At 38.8% G+C, this 27093-nt stretch overlaps 2 protein-coding genes across 2 annotated transcripts in view; both read right to left on the bottom strand.

The window, feature by feature from the left end:
• LOC121906502 (sodium-driven chloride bicarbonate exchanger-like) overlaps positions 1-5315 on the bottom strand; it is a 28991-nt gene extending 23676 nt beyond the window's left edge. Inside the window, exons 1-6 of the mRNA XM_042425374.1 lie at positions 4624-5315; positions 4186-4340; positions 3860-3981; positions 3483-3641; positions 3076-3137; positions 1557-2341 (exon numbers count right to left, since the gene is read on the bottom strand). Coding sequence (XP_042281308.1) covers positions 1557-2341; positions 3076-3137; positions 3483-3641; positions 3860-3981; positions 4186-4340; positions 4624-5315 — 1975 coding nt within the window. The remainder of the gene's footprint in view (positions 1-1556; positions 2342-3075; positions 3138-3482; positions 3642-3859; positions 3982-4185; positions 4341-4623) is intronic.
• A 15840-nt stretch (positions 5316-21155) lies between these two features.
• On the bottom strand, positions 21156-26550 carry tank (TRAF family member-associated NFKB activator). Its single transcript, XM_042426395.1, has 8 exons — positions 26364-26550; positions 25255-25396; positions 24834-24942; positions 24584-24654; positions 23389-23447; positions 23166-23284; positions 22252-22631; positions 21156-21608 (listed from the first exon to the last, which is right to left on the bottom strand). Exons 2-8 carry the CDS (start codon positions 25351-25353, stop codon positions 21435-21437), a joined length of 1011 nt encoding a protein of 336 aa, XP_042282329.1. The 5' UTR covers positions 25354-25396; positions 26364-26550; the 3' UTR covers positions 21156-21434.
• Between the last annotated feature and the right edge of the window lie 543 nt (positions 26551-27093).

Below are 27093 nucleotides of genomic sequence, written 5' to 3'. Positions count from 1 at the left end.
TTTTAAAAACAAAAAAGTTTATCTGAGGTTTATCCTTACCCCTGTAGTCTGTGCTGGTCCTTCACACATTTTCACATGGGCAAGGTTTCCTTATGATGTGTCAGTTCTGCTGATTGTCGAATAGAAACATAGCAACAGTTTTAAGTGTATCTAACTAAGATACAAAAACCCAAAAAGATTTTCCTCCTTCTACTAAATGGCAAAGTCATCCCAACCAAATTTTTATTGTGGAGTCAGTATATATATATATATATATATATATATATATATATATATATATATATATCAGATCCATTTACGACTGATATAAAAGTAACACATCGAGCAGCTCCATTCACAGTGTCGCCCATTATCTTTGCGCTTAATTTAACTTTTTTTTGGCTCTGTCATTTTTGCCACTTGAAGTAAGTCTCACATTAAATGGACCTTTCAATCCGCAACTTTTTTCTTTTTTTTTTTCCTTTTTTTTTTTGGTCCATGCTCTGGACCAATCAGTGGACACACTAGGCCAGAGGCTCCAGTTTAAATGAATTGTCTCAAATGTGTGGAGTGACGACAAAGAGGACTTTCTGTTAAGCATAATCTTGTAATTGGGATCATTTCAAATTGATCACAGTGAGATTGAAATATTCCCCATTTGGTTAACTTTTGTTTGGAGCCCTCTCACTGATAAAAAAAAAAAAGGTCTGTATTTCTGTAAAGATGCTCCACATGATGCGTTCAAAAATGCCAAATAAACTCAATAACATCAATTTAAAGACAATTGAAATGCAAATCGGCTCATTTTTAAGTAAAAAAAATCTTACTTGTCCTGGTGATAACATCATTTATTATTTTTCAATCACATTACAGCAGAGACAGAGATTTTCACAACAGCATAGCATACAGGCTATGAAAAATAGCCGGCTGAAATAAATTAAATTTAAAAAATAAAAAAAGACCCTAAGTCTACATAACCAACATTTACAACGTCTTCATCTACATGTATCATGAATGAAGCAGTGATGGTAACGTCATAAACTTTTGGTAGCCTACAGTTTTGATAAAGTACAAAATACATATATTTTTTTTCACTGACAGGGATTATTATGCCAGTATATGCTACACAAGAACATTTCATGTACAGATTCTCAATATCTTTTACTAACAGTTTAGGCTACTTAACAGAAGAGGATTCGCATTTTTTAAACACTACTTATGAATGAGATTTAATCTATTTTGTGTACATCCGATCACTATCACCAAATGTGCAATATTATATACATTATATTCATAATTACAGTGTTTCTGACTTAACGAAGCAAAGCGCCCAACCCATGAAAGAACTGAGAAGTCAGTAGTGGAAGAATTTACACTTTGGCCATTAACTGTGGAGGTGAGAGTCACAACTTTTTATCTTTATTATTATTAACCTGTAGATAGATAGATAGATAGATAGATAGATAGATAGATAGATAGATAGATAGATAGATAGATAGATAGATTCACTTTTCCTTTGTTTTAACTGTGAGGATAGAAACTGTAATAACCAATGTCCTTTGTGCAGTTTTTCTCACACTCTCTCGGGGGCAACAGCTCGGATTTTAACGGGGACACTGTCTCTGAAACCGGCGTGGCAGAAGGTGAGATCCTTCTCCTCTTGGCCTGTTCAAAGATACCAGAATCGCTTGAATCAATTGACTTAATGGAGGACGGCGTCTCTATCCAGCTCGACTCTGATGTCATGTCTTTTGGTTTGGTCTCCTCAGAGCTTATGGGTGACCTCTCCGTCGGGATGGAGTCTCCCTCCTCGGCCAGGTAGTTGGTCCCTGCTCTGCCGCTGATAGAGTTAGCGGGCCAGCAGGAAAACACCGAGCTGGATTTGCTATTTACGCCACAGTACTGCGGCGGCGTGCGTCCTCCCCAGCCTGACGGATCTGCGTAATAGCCAAGAGGCCGGTTGGAGCAGCCTGCAGTCGGCAGGGGAAGAGCCTTCACTCCGGCCGCTGCGTAGGACAGCAAGGTGGCCGCGTTACCGGCGAAATCAGCGGCGTCGTATGCCGAGGCAGCAAAGTCCAGTCGGTTGTTGGCAGGGGTGACAAACCATCGCTGCGGGGGGGTGGCAACACTGGGCTCCTCGGTTTGCTGCGGGGATAGCAAGCTGTTGCCGAGTGGGACGCTGCGCTCCGTGCCAGGACCAGTCCCCACGCCAGGGTGAAAGCGAGATTTGGCATAAGTGCTGACAAATTGGTCCTGCAGGAAAGAGCTATGCATGGCATATCTCGCACCCGGCACGATCTGTGAACGCGGAGAGTCACCCGGTGATGGAGTTAGGCGGTCGATGTCGCAGCCTGTGTAGACACTGAAAAGATGGAGAGACAAACAGAGAGACAATTCAGGGACTAATGTCGGCCAAAATCCATCTCATCAATTACTTTATTTAGTATAGAATCACACCTCTCATGAGATAAAATCTGCCTGTCAAGAAAGGAGATAATTGCAGGGTTTCAAGTTTATTCTGTTATTTCGAAATAGTACAGCTGCCTTACAGAGAAAAAAAAACATTTAATCATGTGAAGCTGCATTGCCAAAGTCGTTTCATGTCTGAATTTTATGGTTCAATATTAAAAAATCACTCGTCAATATGTTTGCAGTCCAAGACAAGCTGAACTCAAAGTAACGAGGAAGATTGTCATAAATTGACTAAACCGTAACAATTTGGACGAATATTTGGGCAGAAATATTTTGTCAAATATTCCCACACTTCTGTGTATTAAAGTGAAGATTCCCTGCTTCAGTTGCAAGCAGTTCAAAAGTAGAAAAACACTCATCTCTCGTAGGCCCATGTTCGGTTCATTTTTTTTTAAATCACTGCCTCTAATTTGGATAGAAATGTAACAAATATTCAGCAAAATTATAGAAGTGCATTCATTTTTTTTTTTTTAAAATAAGAAGTGGTCTGATTGTTGAGCAGACTCTTCATTTATGTAAATTACAGCAACATGTAATAAAACACAAAGGCAACAATTAAAATGATAATGTAATGAAAGCCAAAAAAAATCATTTAAAAAAGAAAAAGGAAATAAAAAATCTTACGTGTCATAGTTGTCCCGAAATCCTTTAGCAAACGGATTGTGGTCAATTTTCAGTTGCGTAATCTGTGGGAGAATAATGCATTGATTAGATTACAAAGGCGTGTGTTTGAAGATCAGTAATCTCAATTATAAATATGTATTTTTATTTTGTATTGAGTCCAATATTTAAAAAAAAAAATAAGAGAGAAAGAGAGAGAATTTCTGCCAGTGGTATGAAATAATTCCCAATCAACCTCTTCCTAGAATTTGAACCTTTGTTCTTGATTAAAATCCGCAGTGTTGTTTCAAGATTAAAAAAAAGTAAAATAATTGTCATTTTAAAATGTAGAAAATTCTGTCTCCTGAAATCGTTAAGATTGATAACAGGTGGAAATGTGCAGTGTTGTGGCGGATGTTAAGTGCTCGTACATCGGTATTCTGATAAGCTGTGACGGCGATGAATTGCGTTTCTGTGAAGGTGAAAGTCTGGACTCTCCCTGGTTGGCTGGTGTCCTCTGTCCCATCCTCGTTTACTTCCACCACATGGAGCCTGGGCTGGTACTTGTGGAGAGACTGGAGAACCACCATCTGGAGATTCAATTAAAGACGCACGTCAGAAGACCACTTTCAAACTTAGGACTGATGATTAAAACAGAACATAAAACTGATCCAGTTCGATTTATTCATTGTTATAATAAAACTGAAAACGTTGTTTTTGTATTTTTATTGTTATTTTTTATCAGGTATTACACAAATTATCAAAAAAAATATCTGTCATTGAAATATTAAATGTGATGTTGTATTACCTGCCCGGTGTTGTTGGAGGCACCTTTATTGTTTGTAAGCTTTAGCTTTCCAAATGATATTTCTTGACGCATCCAGTGCGCACCGGTATTTGGTGAATCCGGGTGCATGTAAACTCTGTTTCCTATAAAGAATATGCAAAAATAAACAGATATATTAAACAAACAATATGATTGATAAGAGAAATATGATTTAAGAGAAATAAGTTTGTCAGGATTTTTTAAAATCTGAATTTTTAACCACACACTGTGGTGAAAAAAACATAAATACTTGTGCTCAATAAAAAAACATTTAATTGTGCAATATATGTATCCATAAATTATAATACCTATTACATTTGTGTCAGCTTTTCCACATGGCACCCACTTGCCTCCTTGAAATCGCCAGTGATTTGGATCAGCAAGTATAACATCCACAAATATATTGTAGTGAGCAGTTGGGTCAAGGCCAGAAATGTTGAAGCTTAAAAATGGGAACATTCGTCTGTTGAAAATAAAGAAACGCACATTTAGAAAACGTTATTTTATTAAGCAGCTGCGTCTCCTGTAAGAAAAAAACGCACTAAATTCAGTGTAGATTTCCCGTCTGTCTCTTTGAAGAGCTCGCCTTAGTATGAAGCCGAATCTGTATCTGTTATCATTTTTTTATTTGAGAATTATTTAATGTTAATACACGAACTTTGGATTCAAACGCTCCACAGTGATGAGGCCATAAATATTTTAATTCTGCAGGCGTTTGACAGATAAGCCAGTGTGCGCATACTTACCGCCCTTGCTTTGTGATGATCATCTCTGTTTGGTGTCTGTGAAACTTCAGCCACAGGGCCCTGTTGCACAGATACACCTGCGCTTTTCCCGGAACCAGTCCAGCTTGCGCCGAGGAGAACTGGTAAAAAGCCCCTCCTTGGTAAGTGTGTCCATACTGTTGCGCGTACGGGTAGCCAGCCGCTGGGTAGCCTTGAGGAGAAGTGTTGGTCAGAAGGCTGTTGTAAGCTCCATTAGTTATGACCGGGTGATGGGCCATGTAACGACTGGGACTTCCAATAGAAAAAGCCGGGTGCGCTGGTCCATGCTGGCTCGGATAAGGGAACATGGCACTGGGAGCTGCTGAGACAGACTGTGGTTGAGTAGACGGAGAAAAGATGCACCTTTCTCCTGCAGATCCATCGAAATTGTGACGGATGTCAGAGACTCCGTGAAGATCAGGAGAGAGTTTGCCCCTCTGTACGTCCCCTGATGCGTCCTTGGAGTCGGGAAAATTGTCTGCCTCTGACTGATTCGTCATCTCCCTGGAGTTTTTTTTCAGAGGTGAACTTCTCTCCAGGTTGTCACTTGCAGATATAATAGGATGGTCCTGCAACGAAAGCTCTGATCCATCGGAGCTCGAAAAGCCACTGCCCACATTCATAAATTTCTTGGAGAGATCACTCGCAGGCGAGATGCAATTCTCGACTTGCATTGCTCAATAGGAAACCACTATTAGCTCAACCTATAGCTATGACAAGCTTTTGCACACGTCTTTCCTAATCTAACACTACGAAAACGCCTCGCTATGACTTGAGGCACCGAATGCAGCAAATTAACCAATTGACACCATCCTGCAATCAGGAAGGATTTTCTTTCCATCACTCTCCCTGCTTTGCTAATGAAACAAGTATTGCCATTGGTTAACTCAAGGCTGTAATTTAATTAGACCGCTCTTAATTAGGACAATCTGAGGAACGCTGTGAGCAAAGTGATTTGTTTGTAGTGTCACATAAGCTCATATTTGATTCAAACCTATGGACTCCGGCTATTTCTTCTAATTTACATTAACAATAATAAGACACACACACAAAAAAAATAAAGTACAGTGCATAAAGATTGATTTCTACTGTCAGCTGTAACGTCAGCTGCGTTATTTACCTATTTATCCGCGTTATTTACCTATTTATGTGCTGAGTGCCAAAGTATGTCTACCGAAGAAACCAAGATATATTATTAACACGCCAAAAATGACAGTCCATGACAGGCAGTGCATCTGATGCCTTAAAATGTTTGTGATATAGCGTGAAATCATGGCGTCCCACTGAAGATGTGTTTATGAGTCCCAGAGCTGGTAAATATTTTATGCCTTAAAGTTATGAACCAGTGCACTGATAGCAGGGCTGCTGTGGCGAACGCATCTCACAGAAAGTAAGAAGAAATCTTCAAACACCAAATATTTGGTTTAACTTTAATTTAATAGGTTTGATTAAATTATTTTTGTCTCTTGGAGAATGAATTGTAGGAGTGACCATCAGAGGCCAATTAGGTTTGACTGATGAATAATGAGATCTGCTTAAGGAAAAGAAAAGCAATGATACACAAATTAAGATCAAATTTGATGCCAACAGGATGCACATCACTCTTACCTCTGTAATTGTGAGTTATCTCAACATCTCACAAAGGAGTTTGAGTTTATTTGTTATTAGCTACAAATCAAAAATTGAAAAACTGCAAAAATTGATGTTTCACAGATTACCTGAAGTCCTCACTGCAGTATAATTAACCTTATTAGGATGATGTTGATGCAGAAGGTGAAATTTAAGTGTAAGAATTGCTATAAGTTACAGAGGCTCAGTCTCCAGTGCAGAGAGAGCGGCTGCAGCCGTGGCATGCAGGTTTAAACACCTTCTAGCTTAAGTTACTAACAAGATTATTACCAAGCTAACACTTCCTGATGTTCAGAGTGGATTGCTATGAATGTAAGGCCTTTTTAAATTGCACAGGATTTATAAGTTAGCAGCTCATTAGGTAAAACTGAGCAAAAATGTAATTTTACGCGTTTAGAAAGGTGTTGATTCAACAGTATTTTGTTAAACTATGGAGATGTATTAAATTTATATTAAGAGGTGTTTCTGATATCTGCCTCCCTCATGGGTCGACAAAATATTAAAAATATATTTCAGTATAAAACAGCCCAGTACAAGATCACTGCAACTACATTTCCACTTCACTGAAATAACTTTTGGTTAAGTTAAACTGCGATTTCATTATCCAGTAAATGTGCCTGCATTGTACAATCTGAATCAGATGTGTTTAAGAGAGACCGATCAAGGCTCATTTCACTGGTGAGCACATCCACGAGTTTGTGTCTCTAATGAACAGCCATGGATCCCTGAAACTAACAAGAGGGGTCATTACAGCAGGGCTTACAGGGTCCAGCAATCTATTCCTGCGAAACATGCAAGCACAGACTTGTCTGTGCCCAAGCAATAGAGGCCACTCTCTGCTCTCCTCATTACAGGATTATGGTTCACTTCCATCGCTGATCTTTAATAAGCAAAATGGGCTTGCTTTTTTTTCTCCCCTGAACAAACCAATTGTTGAATCAGCCGTGCGAGAAACTCAGTTAGTTTCCCCAGGTGCTCTGCTTGCCCGTCCTCTCTTTCTATTGGCTCAGCTATAGCTAGTGGACATAACCAAGGAGGAGGGGGGCTGGTTTGTTATGCCTGTGGCCAGCCTTGTCCCCTGGGAAGACAGTATAGTGCATGCAGGTTAAGATCTCTGCCTCCCGCCTTGCGCAAACCCTCCATTGACCAGCTGAGCTTAATGCACTGGCTCCCTATGAACAGCATTAAAGGCTATTTTTTATTACAAAATAATTATACTTTTAACTGAAATTCTTATATTTAACATGTTTGTCAAATAGGTTGTTAAGAATCGTTGTGAGCAAAAATAGATCTGAGCCTGAATTTCAAACATCACCATTAGAAACTTTAAAAATCAGTGTAAATACAATAATAGATAATTATAGAAAGCTCTTTTTTAATAAAAGCAGCTCAGGTTGTTCAGTTGAGCATAAAACAACGTGCTTTTTCCAAGAGCTGTATCACCATTTTTTTTCTTATTGTTGTGCCAAAGGAATCTGCTTGCCACCTGGGTCTAATCTAATCAATGTGAATGACAAGGAGAGAAAAAGCCTGAAAGTGAGCACCAGCTTAGGGACTTTACCTAATGCCCAGTACTGTCACTTCAATGATATGATCACAGCACACAAAATGACAACAAAATTATAGCCAGCAAGGATATGGGGACATAGTGTGCTACTCTAGTCAGGTGAAATTGCTTTTTCCGACTATGAAATGGCTTGTCTCTTGTCGGATGGGTAAACATTTCCTTGTCAGCCCAGTAATAAGGAATGAGGCACACTGGGCTGAACTAAGAGGATAGAGCCAAGGTTATTTGGGATTCATGACAGGTAGTGGCTTATATTACAGCGGCACTAAAAATTTCATGGGAATGCATTTAAGATGGCCCTTAAGTTATTTATATGTTGTTTGCCAGACGTCACATCGCAATTTCCATCAATAAATCAAAGTGAAGTATTTCCTCCTTTTTTTACCTGGCTCTTTGATTTTTAAAAAAAAATACAAAACCTGTATTTACCTTAAGTCTTTAATGAACTAGTATGACTAATCTGATCAAGTGGCGCTTTGTGCTATGTTAACATAACTATTGTCCCCTGTGGTTTGCTGCCACCAGTGATCTGCTCTGTCAGAGGGAATCAGGGTGCTCTCTGACAGAGAAGACAGCTGGAGGCCTGCTAAGGGGCGGAGTGGACAGTTGTGGCTTTTAAACCCTTATTAGCCGTCCTCCCTGGACACACCAAGACACGCGTCGACGCAGAAGTGCACTCCTACACCTGCTCATTATGGATGTCCTTTAAGGGCTCGCCCAGCTAACCCAGACCCATGATAGTGATTGTTTACCACAAAGCTCACAGCAAATTAAGCTCAGGACAAGTGATCATGATGTTCAGTGTAAATACAAACGGACGGACATGGCTCCATGTGCTAATACCATACCTGAACCTGCACTCTAGGGATTGCTCAAAAAAAAAAATTTATACATTCTTTATCTTCTTTATCTGGAGCAGCTGTGATTCTAGGTTATTAAAAGCCATCAATCCAAGACAGGTTTTTGCCACTGCTTCACTTTGACTTTTCCTGTTTACTCATTTAAATACCTCCTCCAATTACTTTCTTATTATAGGAACAATTTTACACAGTTTCCCTGGCAATTTAGATGTTATGACAGTTTGCAGAAATATAAATGGCATAATAACACATAAATAAAGATTAGCAGTGGTACAGGAATAATACAGTAAACTGTATTATTTAAATTGATTTGTTGCAGGGTTTTTCACTTTGATGACATTAGTTTCACAGTACATATATTGACATTTCAGCAGTTATTGCTGATTTTTTTTTTTACTATTCAACATGCAAGTCTTGTGTGGAGGATTATTACACAATCACATTCAATGCAATTCTACAACATATTTATTTATCTCTTGGATCAGGCAGAGAGTAAAGCGCATGTTGTTGTTGGAAGTTTATGTCTCTTGTTTCTACATCACAGGACAATGATAGTGGGGTAATTAACATACTCTTATGGATATAAAAGCATACATCTATATGAGAATGAACCACGAGCTATTCACACTGCTAAGTAGAGCGATGATGGTATGTCAATTCATGCATAATTATAACAGCATGAACTGTGTCTCATACCTCTTCTGTACAGGAAAGTAACACTCCCTGTAAATCCTGTGGGTGCTACAATCCTTGGGAGCAACGCTTTAAGAACTGCTTTGCTTTCTCTGATGTGTATGATTCGACTTAACAATTGGTGAGGATATAATGTCAAGAATCACAAAGTTAGTGGTGGGGCTAATGTCTCTACGAAAACTTCTTTTATCACCTGCTACTGACCTGTTATCAACTGTTTGGTTTGTTGCTAGTCTCTTTAAAATTTAAAGAGCCTGTGTGACCCGGGGAGTGCAGTTGGGGTTTGTGACCATTTTGTTATTTCTGCTGCCATGCACTGTCAGACGTCTGCGAGTGAAGAACATGGCCACTGTCCCCAGTAAGCCCATGGCATAAAAAATTCAGTCTAACTCTACTTTTTAAGCCATTTCTGATGAAAAGCACACTGAAATGAAACTGACTTATGCCAAATGAATATCATTGAATTGCTGTGATTGTGAGGCTGATGTTTGTAACTTTGAAATTATTTATAAAACATCAGTTCCATTTTAAGAGTGGCCATGCCATGAAGTGTGCACTTACTCCTTTGAGAACCCTCTCAGGTTTCCTGTCCACTATCAGCCTAAACCTGAACAATAGAAAACAGAAGGCTCCACTCCAGGAACTTAAGCTTTTTTTGATGTGAGCCCACATTGCTTAGACAGGATGAAAATAAGTACTAATTACCAAGTCACAGCTGTGTCCACCTGTGTATTGTTTAATCGATAACTAGGCTGACATAATGATGAATGTTTAATCTAAAAACAACAACTCAGAAACCTGTTATCTGATTAATCAACATTAATCTTTTGGTATCTAAAGATGTTTAATTATATCCGACCATGATTGACCTGCAACAGAAATACATCTGAAATAAAACACAATTGCTGTACAGATCCCTTGAAAGAACATAAAATTCTCACTTCAATGAGAAAATATTTGGGGGAGAACAGGAGCAAACAGGCGACTGTCGTGTTACAAGAATAATCTTCATTAAAATCACAGGCAACAACACCAGGCCAACACACAGCTCATTGGGAATGCAGTGTGAAAAGAGAGGCCCACAGATTATCACTCTACGTAACTCATGTTTAATTTATCCAGGAGCAATATTGTCAAGAGCCCTACCATTCCAAAGAACTAGACGCTGATAAAAGCTGGAATAAGACTTAGGAATACCCAAAAATAACACAAGCTTCGTGTAAAATGTCGCAAAATGGAGGGAACACACTTGAGAGTGAAAGCATCAGAGACATCCTTGGTATGTTTTGCACAGCTTCACAGCAGTGTAATATAACTGCTTTAGGATTGTTAATATTTCAAAAGATGACTTCTAAATGGAGGTTGACGATAAAGGGCTCACACAACAACCAGGCATGATACACAGCACTTAACCTTTTTTTCTGATTTGGAAGTATTCAACAAAAACCTTCACAACAGACTGTGCATTGTATAATCTTCAAAACGAGGCGAAACAAGTAGAAAAGCAAAATAGTCTTACATTCGAATATAAGAAGTAACCCTAAACCAATTTCTGTGCGCTTTATGGTGTGCTTTTTTTCCTCCTTCTCCTCCTCCTCCTCCTCCTCCTCCCCATGGCTGAGTGAAATGGAATTGCCTCTCACATTCAAAGACAGCTCTAGGAAGGTGATAATAGAGCTACTCCCTGCTGTCTGCAGGCAGGAAATAGGAAAGTGGCATATGGGGCCAGGAACCAAATAGAGAGGAAATGTGACCAGGCAAGGGAAGAAACTAAAGGAAAGGTTAATGATCAGTTCTGAATTCTACAGGGAAGAGAACCATGTTCCAAGTTGAGAGGAAAAATAAATGTGACATGATTTATGTCTCCACCACTCACATCTGCGCTGTCACAAACAAACATGTGGAAACCGGTTTATTTCTTGACAAACTTCATCAGTGTCTAAGGCCGACCCTCCCTTTTTTTTTAAAAATTTATTTAATGTTTAATTTGTACAGCTGTACATGAGCTACATAACAGAAACGAATAGGCCGATATTCCATTGCTCCATTATTTCATACTGACTGGAAAGATGAGAAATACAGACAGTACCGTACAATCAAGAAAGAATCCATCTTCACAGCCTCACCAGTATGCTCCAACAAGTGTGAACTATTGGCTAGTGTCCTACTGTTGCCTTTATAGCAGCCCAACACGCTCTCCGGTCTGCAGATATCTCCAAGAGCCTTTAGGAACTGATCCACTCTAGAAATGCAGGAAACTGAGTGATACATTGGGACTAAATTAGACCTTGGACACCGTTCACTGATTAGTGAATGAGAAAAGGGAAAAAAGGAGGAGATAAATCATGGAATGACTCAAAACATTTGCAGTAGATGTAGTGAAAACATGAAAATTACTGTCGTGAGTGCAATACAGTGGGTGTGTTATCATTGGGGGTGATGTAGGATACAGCAGGGAATGACTTTCAAATTTTCATCCTGTTACCACACCTTAGTTGAAAGAGTTTGTGCCCTTTCAACACAAGGCTGGATTCCCACCCTTTTAACTATCAGTTACATCTGCTGTGAAGAAGGAATCCGTTTTGAACCAGTTTGCACTTGGTTTGTGCTGCTGCTGAGCTTCTGATAACATTCATTGTAAGTTGTCTTTTTAATTAACTGAGGGAGTGGGTGACACTGGTGGAAGGAACAAATGAGAAGAAAACTGACTGTAACCGTGCTACTTAAGAGTCAGCTGTCATGCATAAATGTGTTAAAAGCATTGCACATACAGTGTATTTGCTGACACAGGGCCACAGACACGAAATCACATGAAACATGTGAAATTATGTAGACATACAGTATCTAGATCATAAAATATCAGCAGATTAGGCAACAAAACACGCTGCATTAAAATACCCTGCTGGTACAAACTGTTGTGGCAACAGCTGGACATTAGAGACAAAGCAACATCACACGGGCCGGCTTCTTCCAGATCTGACAGCTAGATCATTTGAAGCTGACAAGATAACACTTAAATGCAAAGGTGACATGACAGTGTCTTCAGAGCCAGATGGATCAATACTCGGCCTGGCTCGTCAGGATCTGAGCAGTGGTTCTGCAGCCATGTTTTTTTTTTTTATGCTGCCGTTTTGAAATAGGCTATCGCTGTCTGGCACAATGTCTGGTACGTTATCAATGAGCAGATTTCCTTTCTTATGTTGCAAACTGAAATATTGATGCATTCAATTTAACAAAACAGCTCAGGAGTCCAGAGGAGACTCAGAACCTTTAATGAAAAAGTAAATTGTGGATTAGTTTTAACAGCACAACAGCAGCACAAGCTCTAAATGATCTGTGAGGACAGCCCTAAAACAAGAGATATCCAGGTGACTAAAAAGCTCTGTGCAAGGTTTTACCAAATTCTAAACTTAATTGGTGGTCATAATTATTAGACTAAAATGATCAATGATCCGTCAACTCGTAGCTGCAGTCAAAAGGTGCTCGAAGAAACCCACTTCTCCAAAACGTCCCCCCAGTGCGACAGCCAAGAAGTCCCGTAGATCAGCTAGAAAAACTCGGCAAGTTGCCTTGGTGACCATCCAGGCTGCACCGACTGGCACTATCTCTATTTTTTTTTTTTTTTTTTTTTTTTTTTTTACTCTCCCATCTTCATCTATACACTTAAATAAAAAATCAAATCTATCTTTCAAATATTCAACAGTCCCTTTTGCCTGGGAGAGGTAAGGAGTATTGTTGAATAATGCAGCCAGACAGGGATCTCCCAGAGATGGTCTCTACAGGCATCACTGAGTAGGTCTGATCCCACTTGAGTAGCATCTATCACGGTGACATCATCATTCACACAAGACGATATGATAAGACAGTAGTACACTACTCTACTACTTGAGCCAACTCTAAAGCAGGCAGTGGTGTTACTCATTTAAACCAATCAACTGGCCATCTGTTGATGCTAAAATCATGGTCTGACTGCCATTTCTAAATCAAACACCATCAGTATGCCTTTATTGCTTTCTATTGAAAGCTAACATGTTTTTGAGGGGGAAAAAAAACTTGGTAGCTTGTGAGATACTCGCATATTCTCTTTTACCTTGTGTGATTCTGGTGGGTGTGTAAATGTAAAAACCACAGGGACAAGCAGCTAAGGAAGAGGAAAACAACATGTACATGCAGCAGCAGCAGCAGCAGGTCTCTGCCTTGCAGATTAGGGCACTGGGAGCACTTTGCAGGTTGTTGTCACAGGTATGACGAGGGAGAATTGCGCTTGCTATCCCCAGGTTACACAAGGTGTGAACAAAATATGCAGCCAATTTGTTTTGTGCAGACGAGAAAAAACATTTCAGGAATATGCTTTGGTTCATCTATATCTGTCCCCCTTTTGCTTTGCACTACTTGCTTACTATACTCTAATTCAGGTTTGTTTTTATTTCAGCTTTTTTTTTCACTGCTTTGACTATCTTTTACTGATTATAACAACTGTGCTTGGAGGCACATCTGAACACGTATGTTCTGGTTCAAATAGTTATTTTAACCGGACTGCGAGTGACATCAAATCAACAGCTAAACACCAGACACAGCTTCAAAAAGAAACACATCCAACCCAACAAGCTCAATCAAATCACAAGGACAAAGAGAGAGTGTGAGCATTGGCACAGGAATTCCTGATCTTGGGGGAATTGGCAAGACCAACAGCAAGCAAGTGTATTACATATGGCGTGTCATTTTCACAGCTTCCACAAAGAGAACACAAAAAGTGTTATATCTCACTATCTAAGACTAATAAACAACAACTCAGACATGCTGAATCTGTTTAATGCCGTGACAAAGACTTAAGGTAAACGGGACTCATGGAGGACTTTACAATTCATATTTGAGCTTTAGAATACAGTGAGATGAGCCACGTAGTCTGATGTGAGCAAAGACAGTAAATGAAGCCGTCCTCCCACTAATTCTATGAGGTGTCAGTCAGGAAACTGGCCTGCCAGGATGACTTTCAGCTCTAATCAAGCCAGATGGTTTCTTAACACTGAATAAATGAATTGATTGTATGTAGCATCTCTAACAAGGTTCATATTCTTCTACACATGACACAAAGGTGGTCAGCATGAGAATAAGACAGCTATGGTGTGCTAACCCTGAGGAGGTGCATTGTGAATCTCTTCAGCCCCACTAACATTAATATGACTAACATCTTCGCAGTGTTTGTATCTGTTATGTTGACAAAGTGTTAGGACAAGGCCTTTGTCATCACTACTGTACACAACTCACACCTCAAGTGTTATCTTGTGTATCCTAAGCCACTACACTTTATTACTAACATTAGATGGATCGCTGCACTTTCCCTACGGTGTGAACTGCTATCAATTATGTAGCCATTTTTCAATTATTGTATATTGTTAAAGTACCTGCTAATGAATTGTGAAACTACTGTGTTATGGTGTGATTTAACTGGGCAATAACCAGCTACTGTAAACTTAAGTGCCTTTTTCAATTAGATCTGGGTGGTGATTTTTCAGTCATTAAGCACATTTGGTGATAGGATGTCCACCTTACACTTAGCCAAGGTGTTTCTGCAGTTGCTGTTCGCCAGCCACATCTGGGCCCCGATGCAAAGCCACTACTGCATGTAAGAGGACTCCGAGGACAACTCGAGAGTACCCACTGTGATTTTCACTGGGGATTTTGATATTCACACCTGTACTAGGTGTTGTTTGGGAGTCTGATAAGCATGTGTGAAACCAGAGGGGTGACTGGCATGGGGACCTTATTTGAAGGGACAGATCTTTTCAGATAAATCTATAAAATACAGTGCTGTTATTTTGTATTTTCATGTAGAACAATAATCAAGCACGGTGTATCTTAGATACATGTGTTTAATTGAAGCTGCACATGGCCATATGGGCATGTGCGAAAAATAGTACATAAGGATTAATGCGGCACGTGGAAAAATAAAATATTTCCAACATCATTGCCAGTCTTATAGTCAGTGACCACACAGCTCATGAACTGAGGAATTATCTCAAAGGTATTGCAACTATTCAGACAAAAATTCTTCTATGAAAGAAATTTTACCAATCAGTAAATAAGAAAAAAATAATTTTCAGTGTATGAAGAAATCACAGACCTTATCATTACAGGATCAGAGGCTGAAAAACAAAGTGCATGAGAGCTGCTCCTCCTCCTTCTACATTGGTGATGTTCAGAGGCAGCCTGTTATTGGAGGTGTTAATTGGCAAATTCAGTACAAGTCAAGAGCATGTTCCCTGTCGTCCTCGCCCAGCAAGGCTAGGTCATTAAACCGAGAATGGATTCTTTCATGCTGCCTTAACCCTTGAATTGCAAGTTACCATTCTGCAAACATCCCCATGCTCCAACCCACCCCCACGTGTCAAAAAGAAAAACAACCTAGACTGATTTAACAGCGACAATAAAATAACAGGATGGTGACATCTTGAGAGCCAGACTTTCAGTCTTTACAATTATTTCAAATTGGCAGCCAAATGTCTTCAAAAAGTTCAGAAGTTTATTAATGTCCAACATGCCAACCTCCCCCCGCCCCTTAAGTGAACATGTAAAAGTAGTCTTCACTGTGGTGGCTGAACAATGTGATTTTCAGAACAATGGCATCATCAAAACTCCACTGATCAGTGTTTTTGCGTTCTGTGTATTGAACGAGCCTCTCATGCGCCTGAAATGTGAGCCTCCTTTGGGGTTCTGGGTGCGATATCACCACTGCCTCTGTCATCACTTGCTGTGACTGCCAAATCTCTGCTCCAGAAATCAGGGCTCTCAGACCAGCGCTGAAACAAACACAATGGAGAGGGGCTGTTCTGAGACTTTGCACAGGCAGCAATGGCTTCAACACATTTAATCGAACACAAAAGTCAGCTCCACCGCTTCTGCACAGGGAGCACGAGGAGCCCAACGCATGGCAAGACAACTGTGAGGTGATACTCTCAGCTCACAACGCCATGAGAGTTGGCAGTCTCTCATGCCAACGGTGACCAGTGCACAGACAGTTGAATATGCTTCTCTCCTAAGTTGTTAATTATCTAAATGACATTGATGTGAAGAGGGCATTCTAGCCAGGTGACCTTAATCCACTTGCTATCTCTCTGTTTTGTTTCCATTTGATTAAACCCTTTAACAATCTCTTTTTTTCCCTCACTTGTGTTATATCTTTTTTTGACAATGGCACGATCTGATAAACATTGTTTAAATATTTAGAAGGGTAATTGTCGAAAATAATGACTTAGTGGAATGGTATATCATGGCTACTGCAATTACAACCCAATTACAGGCCAATAAAGAAAAAGGTATGTTTGTTTCATAGCGTTGAGATATTTTTCATTTTATTGTTGTTTAAAATTATATCACAAGCACTAATTGCTTGATATTAATTAAAGTCAGTATCCAAACCCCATCCAATCCAAATAAAGCATTGTACACTCTGTATTGTTCACTTGTATTACCGTATCTGAATTACTGTGGGGTAACACCTACATAAGCACCTTACAATCATTATGCATACTACAAAAAAGAGCCATAAGCATAGTAAACAATGTAGGATACTGTGAACACACAACAAGCTGTTTTTAAAGTCACATGCTTTGAAGTTGAAGCATCTAGTGGAATTTAAGACTGCACAAACAATGTACAAAGCAAGAAATAATTTACTTCCTGGCAACAAAAAACATTCTTAGACAGAGAGGATTGTTGTAACTTAAGAGGAAGATTTAATTTGAAACAAAGTTGTGTTCGCACGAATCTTAAAAGTATGTGTCAATTTGTGGGGTGACTGTGTGGAATGGTCTGGATGAAGAAATCAAACAGTAAAAATAGCACACAGTTTAGAAAGATGTACAAAAAAAAACAATGTTTGCGAGGCACAGAAATGAGGAAGAGGAATGTAACGTTGGCTAATGGTCACATCGTTATTAGTGGCTTTCTTTTTTTCACATTCTTTATTTGGTAGTGTTTGATTATGTATGAAGAGGATGAACAAAGAGGTTTACTTGTGTATGATGGACGCTGGACGGATAGTTGGACTATGTGAATCTTTAAGTTGATTGATTAGTTTAGAATAGGACTATCTTCCTACTCCTTTTCAGACATGAAATGTTTATTTATGTTATTTATTGACTTTTTTGCACATGTTCATTGTTAATTAGTTATTTTTGTTTTATTTCTACTTATATTTTTTAATGTTCAAAATAAGTTTTATTGAGTTCAATTCAGACATACACAGATATAATGTTATATAAATACAAGAACTACTGCAGATCGTTGTGTGTCAAAAACTTTATATTATATATGCTATATATTATATCTTATATACAATATAAATACTGTAAATATGTGTTTAGAACAAAGCAGAAGAAATTGGTGAATAGCCATTATATCAACTAAACCAAAAATTCAAGTATATTCAGATACATTACTGAAGAGAACTTTTCAGTGCATTTTCAGTATTTTGCAGAACAAGAATATATACCTTTTTTTACAAATGTGTATACAACCATTATTAGTGTCAACAAACCTTCATATAAACAATAGTAGTTTATGCGCAATGTTAGTGCTTATATTAACAGGCATATGAAGCAGTTTAGTAGTGACAACAGGTTTTGATTTAGTGGTTTGATTGGTTGTGGGGCTACACATTGCCCTTTTAATGTAACAGCGTTTTCCAATAATCATCACAAGATGAAAACTCATCCAGCTAAACAAAAAAATTTTAATGTGGTTATGAAAAAGGTACCGTTACTACAGAATGACTATGTGTTTTGCTCAAAACAGAAATACACAGCTGTATTTCCATCTTTAAACACTATTGTTGTGTAGTGATCCTGCATGTAGCCATATATGACAGAATTTAATTCATTCTGAACACAGCTGGATATAAATAACCAAGCAAGTGACAGAAAAAGATGACATCCTGAGAAAACCGATCCATATGTGCAGCATACATATAAATCAGATCAGTTTGCATATTACATTTCATTCAGTAATAATAATGCTATTTGTATTTTTTTTTTTTTTTTTTTTACAATCAATCAGTGACAATTGCAGCATCTCTTTAAAACGTCTGTTTCCTTTTTTTTTTTTTTTTTTTAAAAAAAAGGCCTTTTTAAAGTGCTGTGTTATTTTCTTCCTGATGTTAGTATAATCTGTTCATGTTCCCTTTATTGCTGATCTAATGCTTTTTTTCTTTTTTGTCATTATTCACTTATTATTTTAAAGTCAATATGCATTCATAGACGGAAGGTGAATTTAAGTGTCATGGACATTTGGGTAAATGGGGGGCATTTGAATTATACTGTTACTGTCTAAAATCTCAAAACCAATTTTACTGATTGCCATTTATTATTTAACTTTTAATGACACGAACATAAATATTGTGTTTTACATATAGTGACCAATTATTCCACTCCATCCACTTGAAAACACTCTGGCACAATCAGCTCACGATGCATTAACACGATAATAACACAGGCCACAGATATCTAGCTTTACATAGGATAACCTACAAGCTGAAATAAGCAATGGGAGAGTGCCAACATATAAGCTACTGTGCGTCAGTTTCCTCCCTCTCCTTTCTACTTGGAAATGGCTGTGGTCCCCTGAAGCCGGTGACTTCCCTGTCTCCCCGAACTCTCTGCAACACCGACTGGTGCTGCAGAAGCACTGCTGATTAGCATGCAGTAATGATGGTGAGCTGGGCTCCATTGTTCTAACACCTCCCCTCTCCTCCGCACCAATCTGTCACCATTCAGTGGGCTAGAGCTGCCTCAAATGCTTCTCTCCACAAATGAGATGGATAATTAGTTGCCCCTCACGAATGCTGCACTCTTCTCACCCCTGATTGCTTTCACCTTCTTGCTCCTGGCAATTTTGACACCTTGTAATCAGCCTGCTACTTCTCCGTCTCAATCCATATCTTCCTCCCTTTTTGTCCTCTTTCATTTTCTTTATATCTCTTAAATCTATTTCAAATCTACTGCCTCTAGTCCCAAGGATAAAGATGACACATACATCTCAAAATTCAAGCTACTGGAAACGATGGGAATAACGGTGTCTTAGAGCTAACATGGACTTTTCTCAAACAGCTCACATTCATGTATACACATAAGCAAGTAAAGATACGATGCAGTGTACAAAAATACACACACACACACACAAATCCTAGCTGTCAGTACAAGTTTCCTCTTCCAAATAACAATGAATGACAACATAATTATGAGCAAGCAGCTGTTCATGATCCCAGAGAGAAAAGCATGCAGGCTGCACAATGTTCAACTCTTCACAGATTAACCAGAGAGGATCATTAGGGATATGTATTTGCCAGGAAAACGTGAATAAATTCTCTCCTCAGTTTTCTGTGTCGTGATGTGAAATGTAAAATTATGTGGTTTATGTCACTCTAAAATAAACATGTTTCATGTTTGACACATTACATGAGATCAATATGTAATATTCACCTACAGTATGCAAATACACCAAGTATGATCACTCTTTTCCTTCACGTAGATGATATGTTGTGTTTTAGTAGTGTTTAAGAGACATTTGCTGTTCTCTGTCTTAATTACTCATTAGTTGGGAAGAGTTGATAGCACACCCTTCTGAGCTATTTATGAAACACAGCGAAATGCTCAGTGCCAAATATCAACCGAGGTTGAAATAACAAATCAATCAGTCTATTACACAGTATTTGATTATTAGAAGTGATTTATAATACCCAATGCTTGGGAAGAGGTAAAAAAAAAAAAAAAAAAAAAAGGTTGTTTGCAGTCTTCACACCAGCTCATCTACTCCGCACCTGGTGTTACCAGCCCATAGCTGAGGGGCTGCAAGGTCCTCTCTGCACAACACAGTGTTCCAACACACACAAGGTCCCCATTTCCTCGAACATAGTCTTGACTGAATAGTGAAAGTAAAATGCGATTGTTTGCAAAGGTGTGAATAAATACCACAGAAGTCAAAAGCTGATGCTGCTGTTTAAAAGAATCCACAATTATTTACATGTACGTGTATATTATTACTGACACCTGCAAATCTAGAATGTCTCATGTTAAAACTTTATAGAGCATTATGCCACATTATCCAATAAAATAGGTAAATACATAATAATAATTATGCCAAAAGGTAAGACGATTAGTATACAAGTAGCAAGGCAATTGGCCATCTGATTGAACATTGTGTTTATGTCTAATGTTATGTGTTGCTATCTGTGAAAGCCAGTTTCAATGAACATATGGCAAACTAACTTTCTAACTAATTTCAAAGTTGTAAATCTTTCCAACTCTGCATCAACTCTGACATACAGCTGCTACAAATTATCCTGGCTCATGTATATGACATGGAAGAACAAGTGCGATGGGAATTCATGTGAAAATTGTGCTAATCAACGTGTCCGGCATCCTAGAAAAGCCTGAATGGTTAACATTTGAGTGATTTAATGCATATTGTTGGCATCAATACACAACATATGGAAGTGTTCTGTAAGAGATAAAATCCTGATGCCAACCTAAAAAAGGTGTCCTATTTCACTGGGAACTATTGCATTATTGCATTTTTCCATTTAAAATGATGATGATGATGAAGAAAATTATTAATGCAGGTTATGTTTTAAAATAAAAATATACAAACATGTTAAAAAAAAAAAAAAGTTTCCACCTTACTGTATGTCTTTATGTATGGATACACTTACAAGTATCCCAACTTGTTTTATATTTGCATGTTGAAAACGATTCAAATGATAAAAAATGTTGCAAGAGTAAATGTTGATTTTATTTGCTCATATATACCATATTATGCATCATTGTCACTTACTAGAGTAAAACCTCAGCACAGTATTAGAAAAATATAATGGGCGAGAAACTGTACCATTCAATTCTTCAACATTAAATAAATGGATTCAAGTCTTATTGCAGTGTCATTTCAAATCCAGTACAGCGCATGTACTTCATGGTAGGCAAGACTAGACCATGAATACAGTAAGTCTTGGAGTAGTTGTGGCCTTGGCCCATCAGTCTCTGCTCCTACTGTCAATTGCCGGCTTCATTCTTAGGAGAGAAATGCGAGTACAGGTGGCTGTTCATTTGGTCCTGAGGAACCACAGCGTGGCAGAAAGCACATTTATCAGGACTGCTGTTCTGAGGCGCCACCAGCTCTGTCCCCTCCACGCCACCTGCATCACACAGCTCAGGACTCCAGAGAGGCTGCAGGGCAGGATGAATCAAAGACAACAATATATTATTCATACACTAAACAATCCTTACACTCACTCTATTAAAGCATGCTGGACCAGTATCTGTTACTTTAAGGAATACAAGAACATGTCCTCTGTCAACCCAATAGTATGAACAAACAGTCAAGGCAAAAAGCTATTCTCAAGTGTTTAATTATCTTACTATTTATGTGGTCATCCAAGCTATCATGCCTACTATAAACGCCTGTGTTGATGTAATCCAGGGAAAGAATCATATTATGAAAAACTGGACCAACTTTCTGATCTTACTGCATGTCATTCACAATTTTTTAATAGGCATTTATACAAATCAGCAAATAAAATCCCACTTAACCATCATACTTGTTTCATCAGATTCTGACACTGTAATGTGCTTCCATCTGGCTCACACTTTGCAGCAAATATGCCAAATATAACCAGAGCATCCATGCTTAAGTAAAAAAAAGAATCAGCACTCATTACACAGTAATGCGTTTCAACTTAAGCCAAGGGGATTTTTTTTTTTTTTTTTTTTTTTTTGGACTTCACACTGTTTCACTCCTCCATTAGCGAAGACCAATCAGAAACTGATAATTTGCTACTAGTTTTCTCAGACCTTCTCCTGTGATTCTCACCTGCTGGGGTCCCCGTACGCTCTCCTGGGAGAGCGAAGATGATGCTGAGTGGGAGGAGAGTGTACGGTAGACAAAAGGCATGGGCTGTTCCAGAGGCTCCTCTGGCAATGCAGTGGGGACACTACTGAGAGGCCGCTTCATGGGCAGACCAATGTGTCTCTCTGGGGTACTGTTCAGGAAGTCATATTCACTGTCCGTAGAGGGCGGGAATTTGACACTGAGTTTGGTGAGAGAGTCTACCAAGTCCCTGTCCTCAGGACTGGCACCGCGAGATGCCAGAGATGTAGGCGGATCCACTGCTGACCTTAACGCTGAGGAAAAGGGTGTCTCTGCCTCTGCTGTACGGTCTGTGCACTGGATAGGCATGGAGAACTGCTGATCTGTCAGACAGCAGAAAAACATTCGGTTTTCACACAGTTTTTCTGTCTCAGTAAACATGTTCATGTATTCCAGTCCAGCTTTGAGAACATTTGAGGTTGGCAATGATTTGAGATGTTGCACACATTTAAAAAAAAAAATATCTCAGAAAGATTCTAATTCACATCCTTCCAAATATGTAATACAGACAACATTTATATTAATTATTATATGAACATTCATGTTATTAATTTTACAGCTAGTCTTCAGAGCTAACACTGTGCATTTGTCATTGCAATTAGTATATGTATTTATGAGGTGGCCAGCCATGGTTCAAGGGGGCAATGAGGCATTCATGTACAGTCCTATTTAAGGCGCTGCTATATTTTTTTTAAACAAACAAATCAAAAGCTAGTAGACTCACAAGTGGTTATGACATATACAAACATATTTCAATTCAACACATTATCTTTCAAATTACTGAATTAATAAAATAACTGGATTTCAGTTCAGCCCTTGCAAAACTGCAGGCAATATTCAGAAAATAATAATATTACCATTTGATGTATCATTTCCTCCATGGAATCTTTTTAGGTGATCTTTTTGTCTTCTGGTTAGAGACCGAATCTGCCGGAATTTCCCTTGAATTGCCTCAAATGCATCCAGCATGTCCTGACTGACAAACAAATAGATAAGGAGTGAGAAAAAAAATGCATACTTTAACTGTAATGTCCATGTTTTTTTTAAAAAAAAAGGCTTTGTGCAAGGAGAGACACATACTAGTCAACGCTGCTGTTGACTGGCATAATAGGAGCAACAGCAACAGTGCCCATATTCTCCTGAAAAAAGACACATTACATTTATAGTGATCATTAGCAAAAATTATCCGAGGGCATATTGTAAGTACATCTGCAGTTTTATTTAAACAGTACAAATATCAGTTTACTGGTGGAAAGTGTTCTCTGATCATAATAATAACAGCAAAGCTAGAGCTGCTGAACTGTGCAGCGATATTATCCTCTAGCACCATCTGGTGAAGTAAAAGTGGATACACCTTGTGTGGAGTAAAACAGAGAGTGGATACATTTATAGCAGCAAGGTCCCTTCAAAAGCATGGTAAAGTTATGAAAACATACGGACATTCCCTTTATTATTAGTGCAAACGCCTGAACAAGAACAGAATTTCTATCAACTGTCATGAAATTATCTGCGAACTGCCTGTGAATTGTGTAAACAAGGGTTGAAAAAACAAGACTAGTGTGGCTGACTTGTGCTGTACAGCCAGGTAGTTACAGAGATGAAAGAAAGAAGTTAAGTTAAGTTAAGTGATGATACTGAAACCCTGCAGTCACAAGAACAATGGTCAAAGTTGTCTGACAGTATGCATGGATCACACATGGATCAACCATATTAGGGTTACTGCTATAATCATTGGATATTGTGCATAGTGTCCTCCTTTAACATCCTTGTTGACACAAGTGCAGTACATTCAAGCAGAAGTGCTATCAATTGTGTGTGTGTGTGTGTGTGTGTGTGTGTGTGTGTGTGTGTGTGGTCTGTCATAGGTTGCTTTCGGGGACAAATTTCAGACTTAAGACCAGTAGTTAATTGGGGACAGCTTGTCCAATTGGGGACAAAAGCTGTGTCCCCAATTTGGAAAAAGCTGAATTTTGGGTCAGTGGTTAAGGTTAGGGTAAGGGTTAGGGTTAGGAGAGTAGTGGTTATGGTTATGGTTAGGGTAAATCTCCAGGAAATGAATGTACAGTACGTCTGTGTAATGTCCCCAAAAGTGGCCTAAGTAAACGTGTGTGTGTGTGTGTGTGTGTGTGAGAGAGAGAGAGAGAGAGAGAGAGAGAGAAAGAGAGGAAGCTCTGCATGCATAATTTCAAGTGTGACAATGTTTTGGAGCTATCATAATGCAGTTTCCACATAAATGCAGATGTAGAGGGGGCACACTATAGCACAGTGGACATACCGGGTACTGGGTTTTCCTATAAGCGCTGGCCCCATCAACGAGATGGTTGCAAGGCTCACATTTCATCTCTCCTTAGAATCCAAAAGAGTGCAAATTAACAGTACGTACATGGATGCTAGATGAAACAGATTAAGTATAATGTGGTCTTATCTAATTCATGACAATCTGTTGAGAATGCAATACATAGTAAGAGTACATTATCTTGTCAGCATACAATGTCAGCAGAGTTCATCTGGCACATCTCACTAACCTGATGGTTTCCTTGTTGCTGACAACTGAGCTTCAAGTACTGAAATCAACTGCTGCTGGTCGTCTATCTGCTTTTGAAGTTTTTGAGTGTATTGCTCATAATATTCAGTCTGTAAAAATGAGGTTTCCATTAATTTTCTAGCACGAATATCTGCAATCTGGTCTATGCCTATACATCTGTGTGTGTCACATTTTCATATAAACATAGAAGTAATTAGTATGTTTTTAAAAAAAACATTTATTGCCTTTCTACTGTTAACAGACATAAAAATAGTAAACACACTCCCATTAAGTCAATTACAAAACCTTTCTTGTAAAACTCGCAATGCAAAGGTAATCTGTCACTCATTATTTGTGCTATATTGCTAATGTTTGGCTCATTTCACACAATGTTTGAAAAGCACTTGTCTTTGTGTCGTTACCATTTGCTGCAGCTGCTTTTTAGCATTGTCCTTTTCAATGGAGACCTGGCGATAAGCTTCAAAAGCTTTGTTGAGCTGGTCTCCGATGTTCCTTTCCATGCCGTGTGCTCCACAATCATCACTGACACAGCAGACATGAGCCCTATGAGTGAAGTCACAGGCGGCGTTATAAAACGTGGCAAGAATTCATTCCAAAAGAAACACAGTCCTAAAGACAGTATTATTGTTAACGAGTGAAAAAAAGCATGGATATGGTGATATTTTGCTTATTTTAAAATGTACTGTTTGCACAAACAGTGGTCAACCTGTACTCACATGCTTTCAGATAATAAAAAGAAAGTCAATAAATCCTTAAAGTGCTGCCAAATATGACGCAATGGCAAAACTGTGCCAACATTGAGTAAACATACTATATCTATTTACCACCAAAGAATATTAGCAGTTCTGGTGGATTATCAGCTTTCGTGCAAAAGCCAAATTGTATTCACATTTCAACAATTGCTGCTTTGTTCAGGGTTTTGTAAGAAAAATGAGGAGACAAAGATGCTTATGAGCTATTAAAAGGATTTTAAATAAATAAGGTTACTCATGCAACTTCTTGCCCTGCAAATATAAAAACTCTGACCTAGATTATCCTTACTTTTTTTTTTACAGTGTTTTCTTGTCCAGTGTCACTACTGTTGTTCAGGCAACTTTTGAGTAATTTTGTGACAATTGCAGCTCCATACATACTGTTGTAATAGTTAACATGGACAAGAAAGACGCCGACATCACTCTCACCCAAAACACCTCATTAATTATTGATCAATCTTCATAGTACATGTCATAGTAACACAGTGGCTGTCAGTGATACTAGGCAACACATCAGTGAAGCTACAGCAAAGCCGAAAGACTGAGTTAGAGAAGGACATTGACTGGCGTTTGAGCCTTATGAGACACTAGCGTAGCATTTTTAAAGTGTCGTTCAAAACCTAATCAACACAGTTCCGTATTCTGTAAACTGTAACTGGCTAGTTAGCCACATAGCCCATTCAACCGGTTTATAAAGTGACCTAACAACGGCTCCATATATCAGTTTACATCTCTGCTGCAAGTGAGGATCCTCTTACCTTCATTCGAGTAACGCTTAAAGTCGAATATATTTGTGTTGACGCCAGATTCGTCGCCTGGTTTAGTCTTCCGATGCAAAGTTACGAAGAGCTAGAGAGGATATGGCAATGTATGTTTTACATAGCCTACTTGAGTTGGGAACTTCCCTCGGGGAATCCCCCTGCTCTGTAGACTTCCGCCTTTACTCGATCGTGGCCAATCAGCGCGCAGCTCTGAGGAGCTCAGGGTGGTTAGCTGGTTGAGGGTTCTTCCAGCCCGACGCGTCTGCAAACCGTCTGCTGTGCGAAAACTGTCCCCAAACTACAGTCACTGTGCTCACCTTATTCTCCAGCAGTTTTCTGTCTATCATCATTATTTAACATCCACCTCCTGCTTAGCCTGCCTTGTCATATAGAAAACAATATCAACATGCATAAAAAAGACACATTATAAAAGAAAAATAAGGCAATATGAAAGTACACTCATGAACCTGCAAAGTGGGCAAACTGCAACTCCTGCTCTGTGTCTGTTGGCTTTTTGTAATATCATTAGCCTGCACCACTATATCAACTGGGTCCTGGATTATTCCAGTAATTTTGTGATCCTATCTTGCAGAGGGGATCTGTCAACTAAAACCTTTATTGTTATAGTTTATTTTGTGTTTATGTGAATAAATAAAGTTGAGTTTCATCAAATTGTCAATAACTAATTGATACATCCACAGCAGGTGTTGCTCCAGCAGGAGCCCTG

The sequence above is a fragment of the Thunnus maccoyii genome, chromosome 11 (genome assembly GCF_910596095.1).
Source record: "Thunnus maccoyii chromosome 11, fThuMac1.1, whole genome shotgun sequence".
Taxonomy (NCBI): Eukaryota; Metazoa; Chordata; class Actinopteri; order Scombriformes; family Scombridae; genus Thunnus; species Thunnus maccoyii.
Note: the sequence above shows the minus strand (reverse complement) of the source record. Positions and strands in the feature narration are given on the sequence as shown.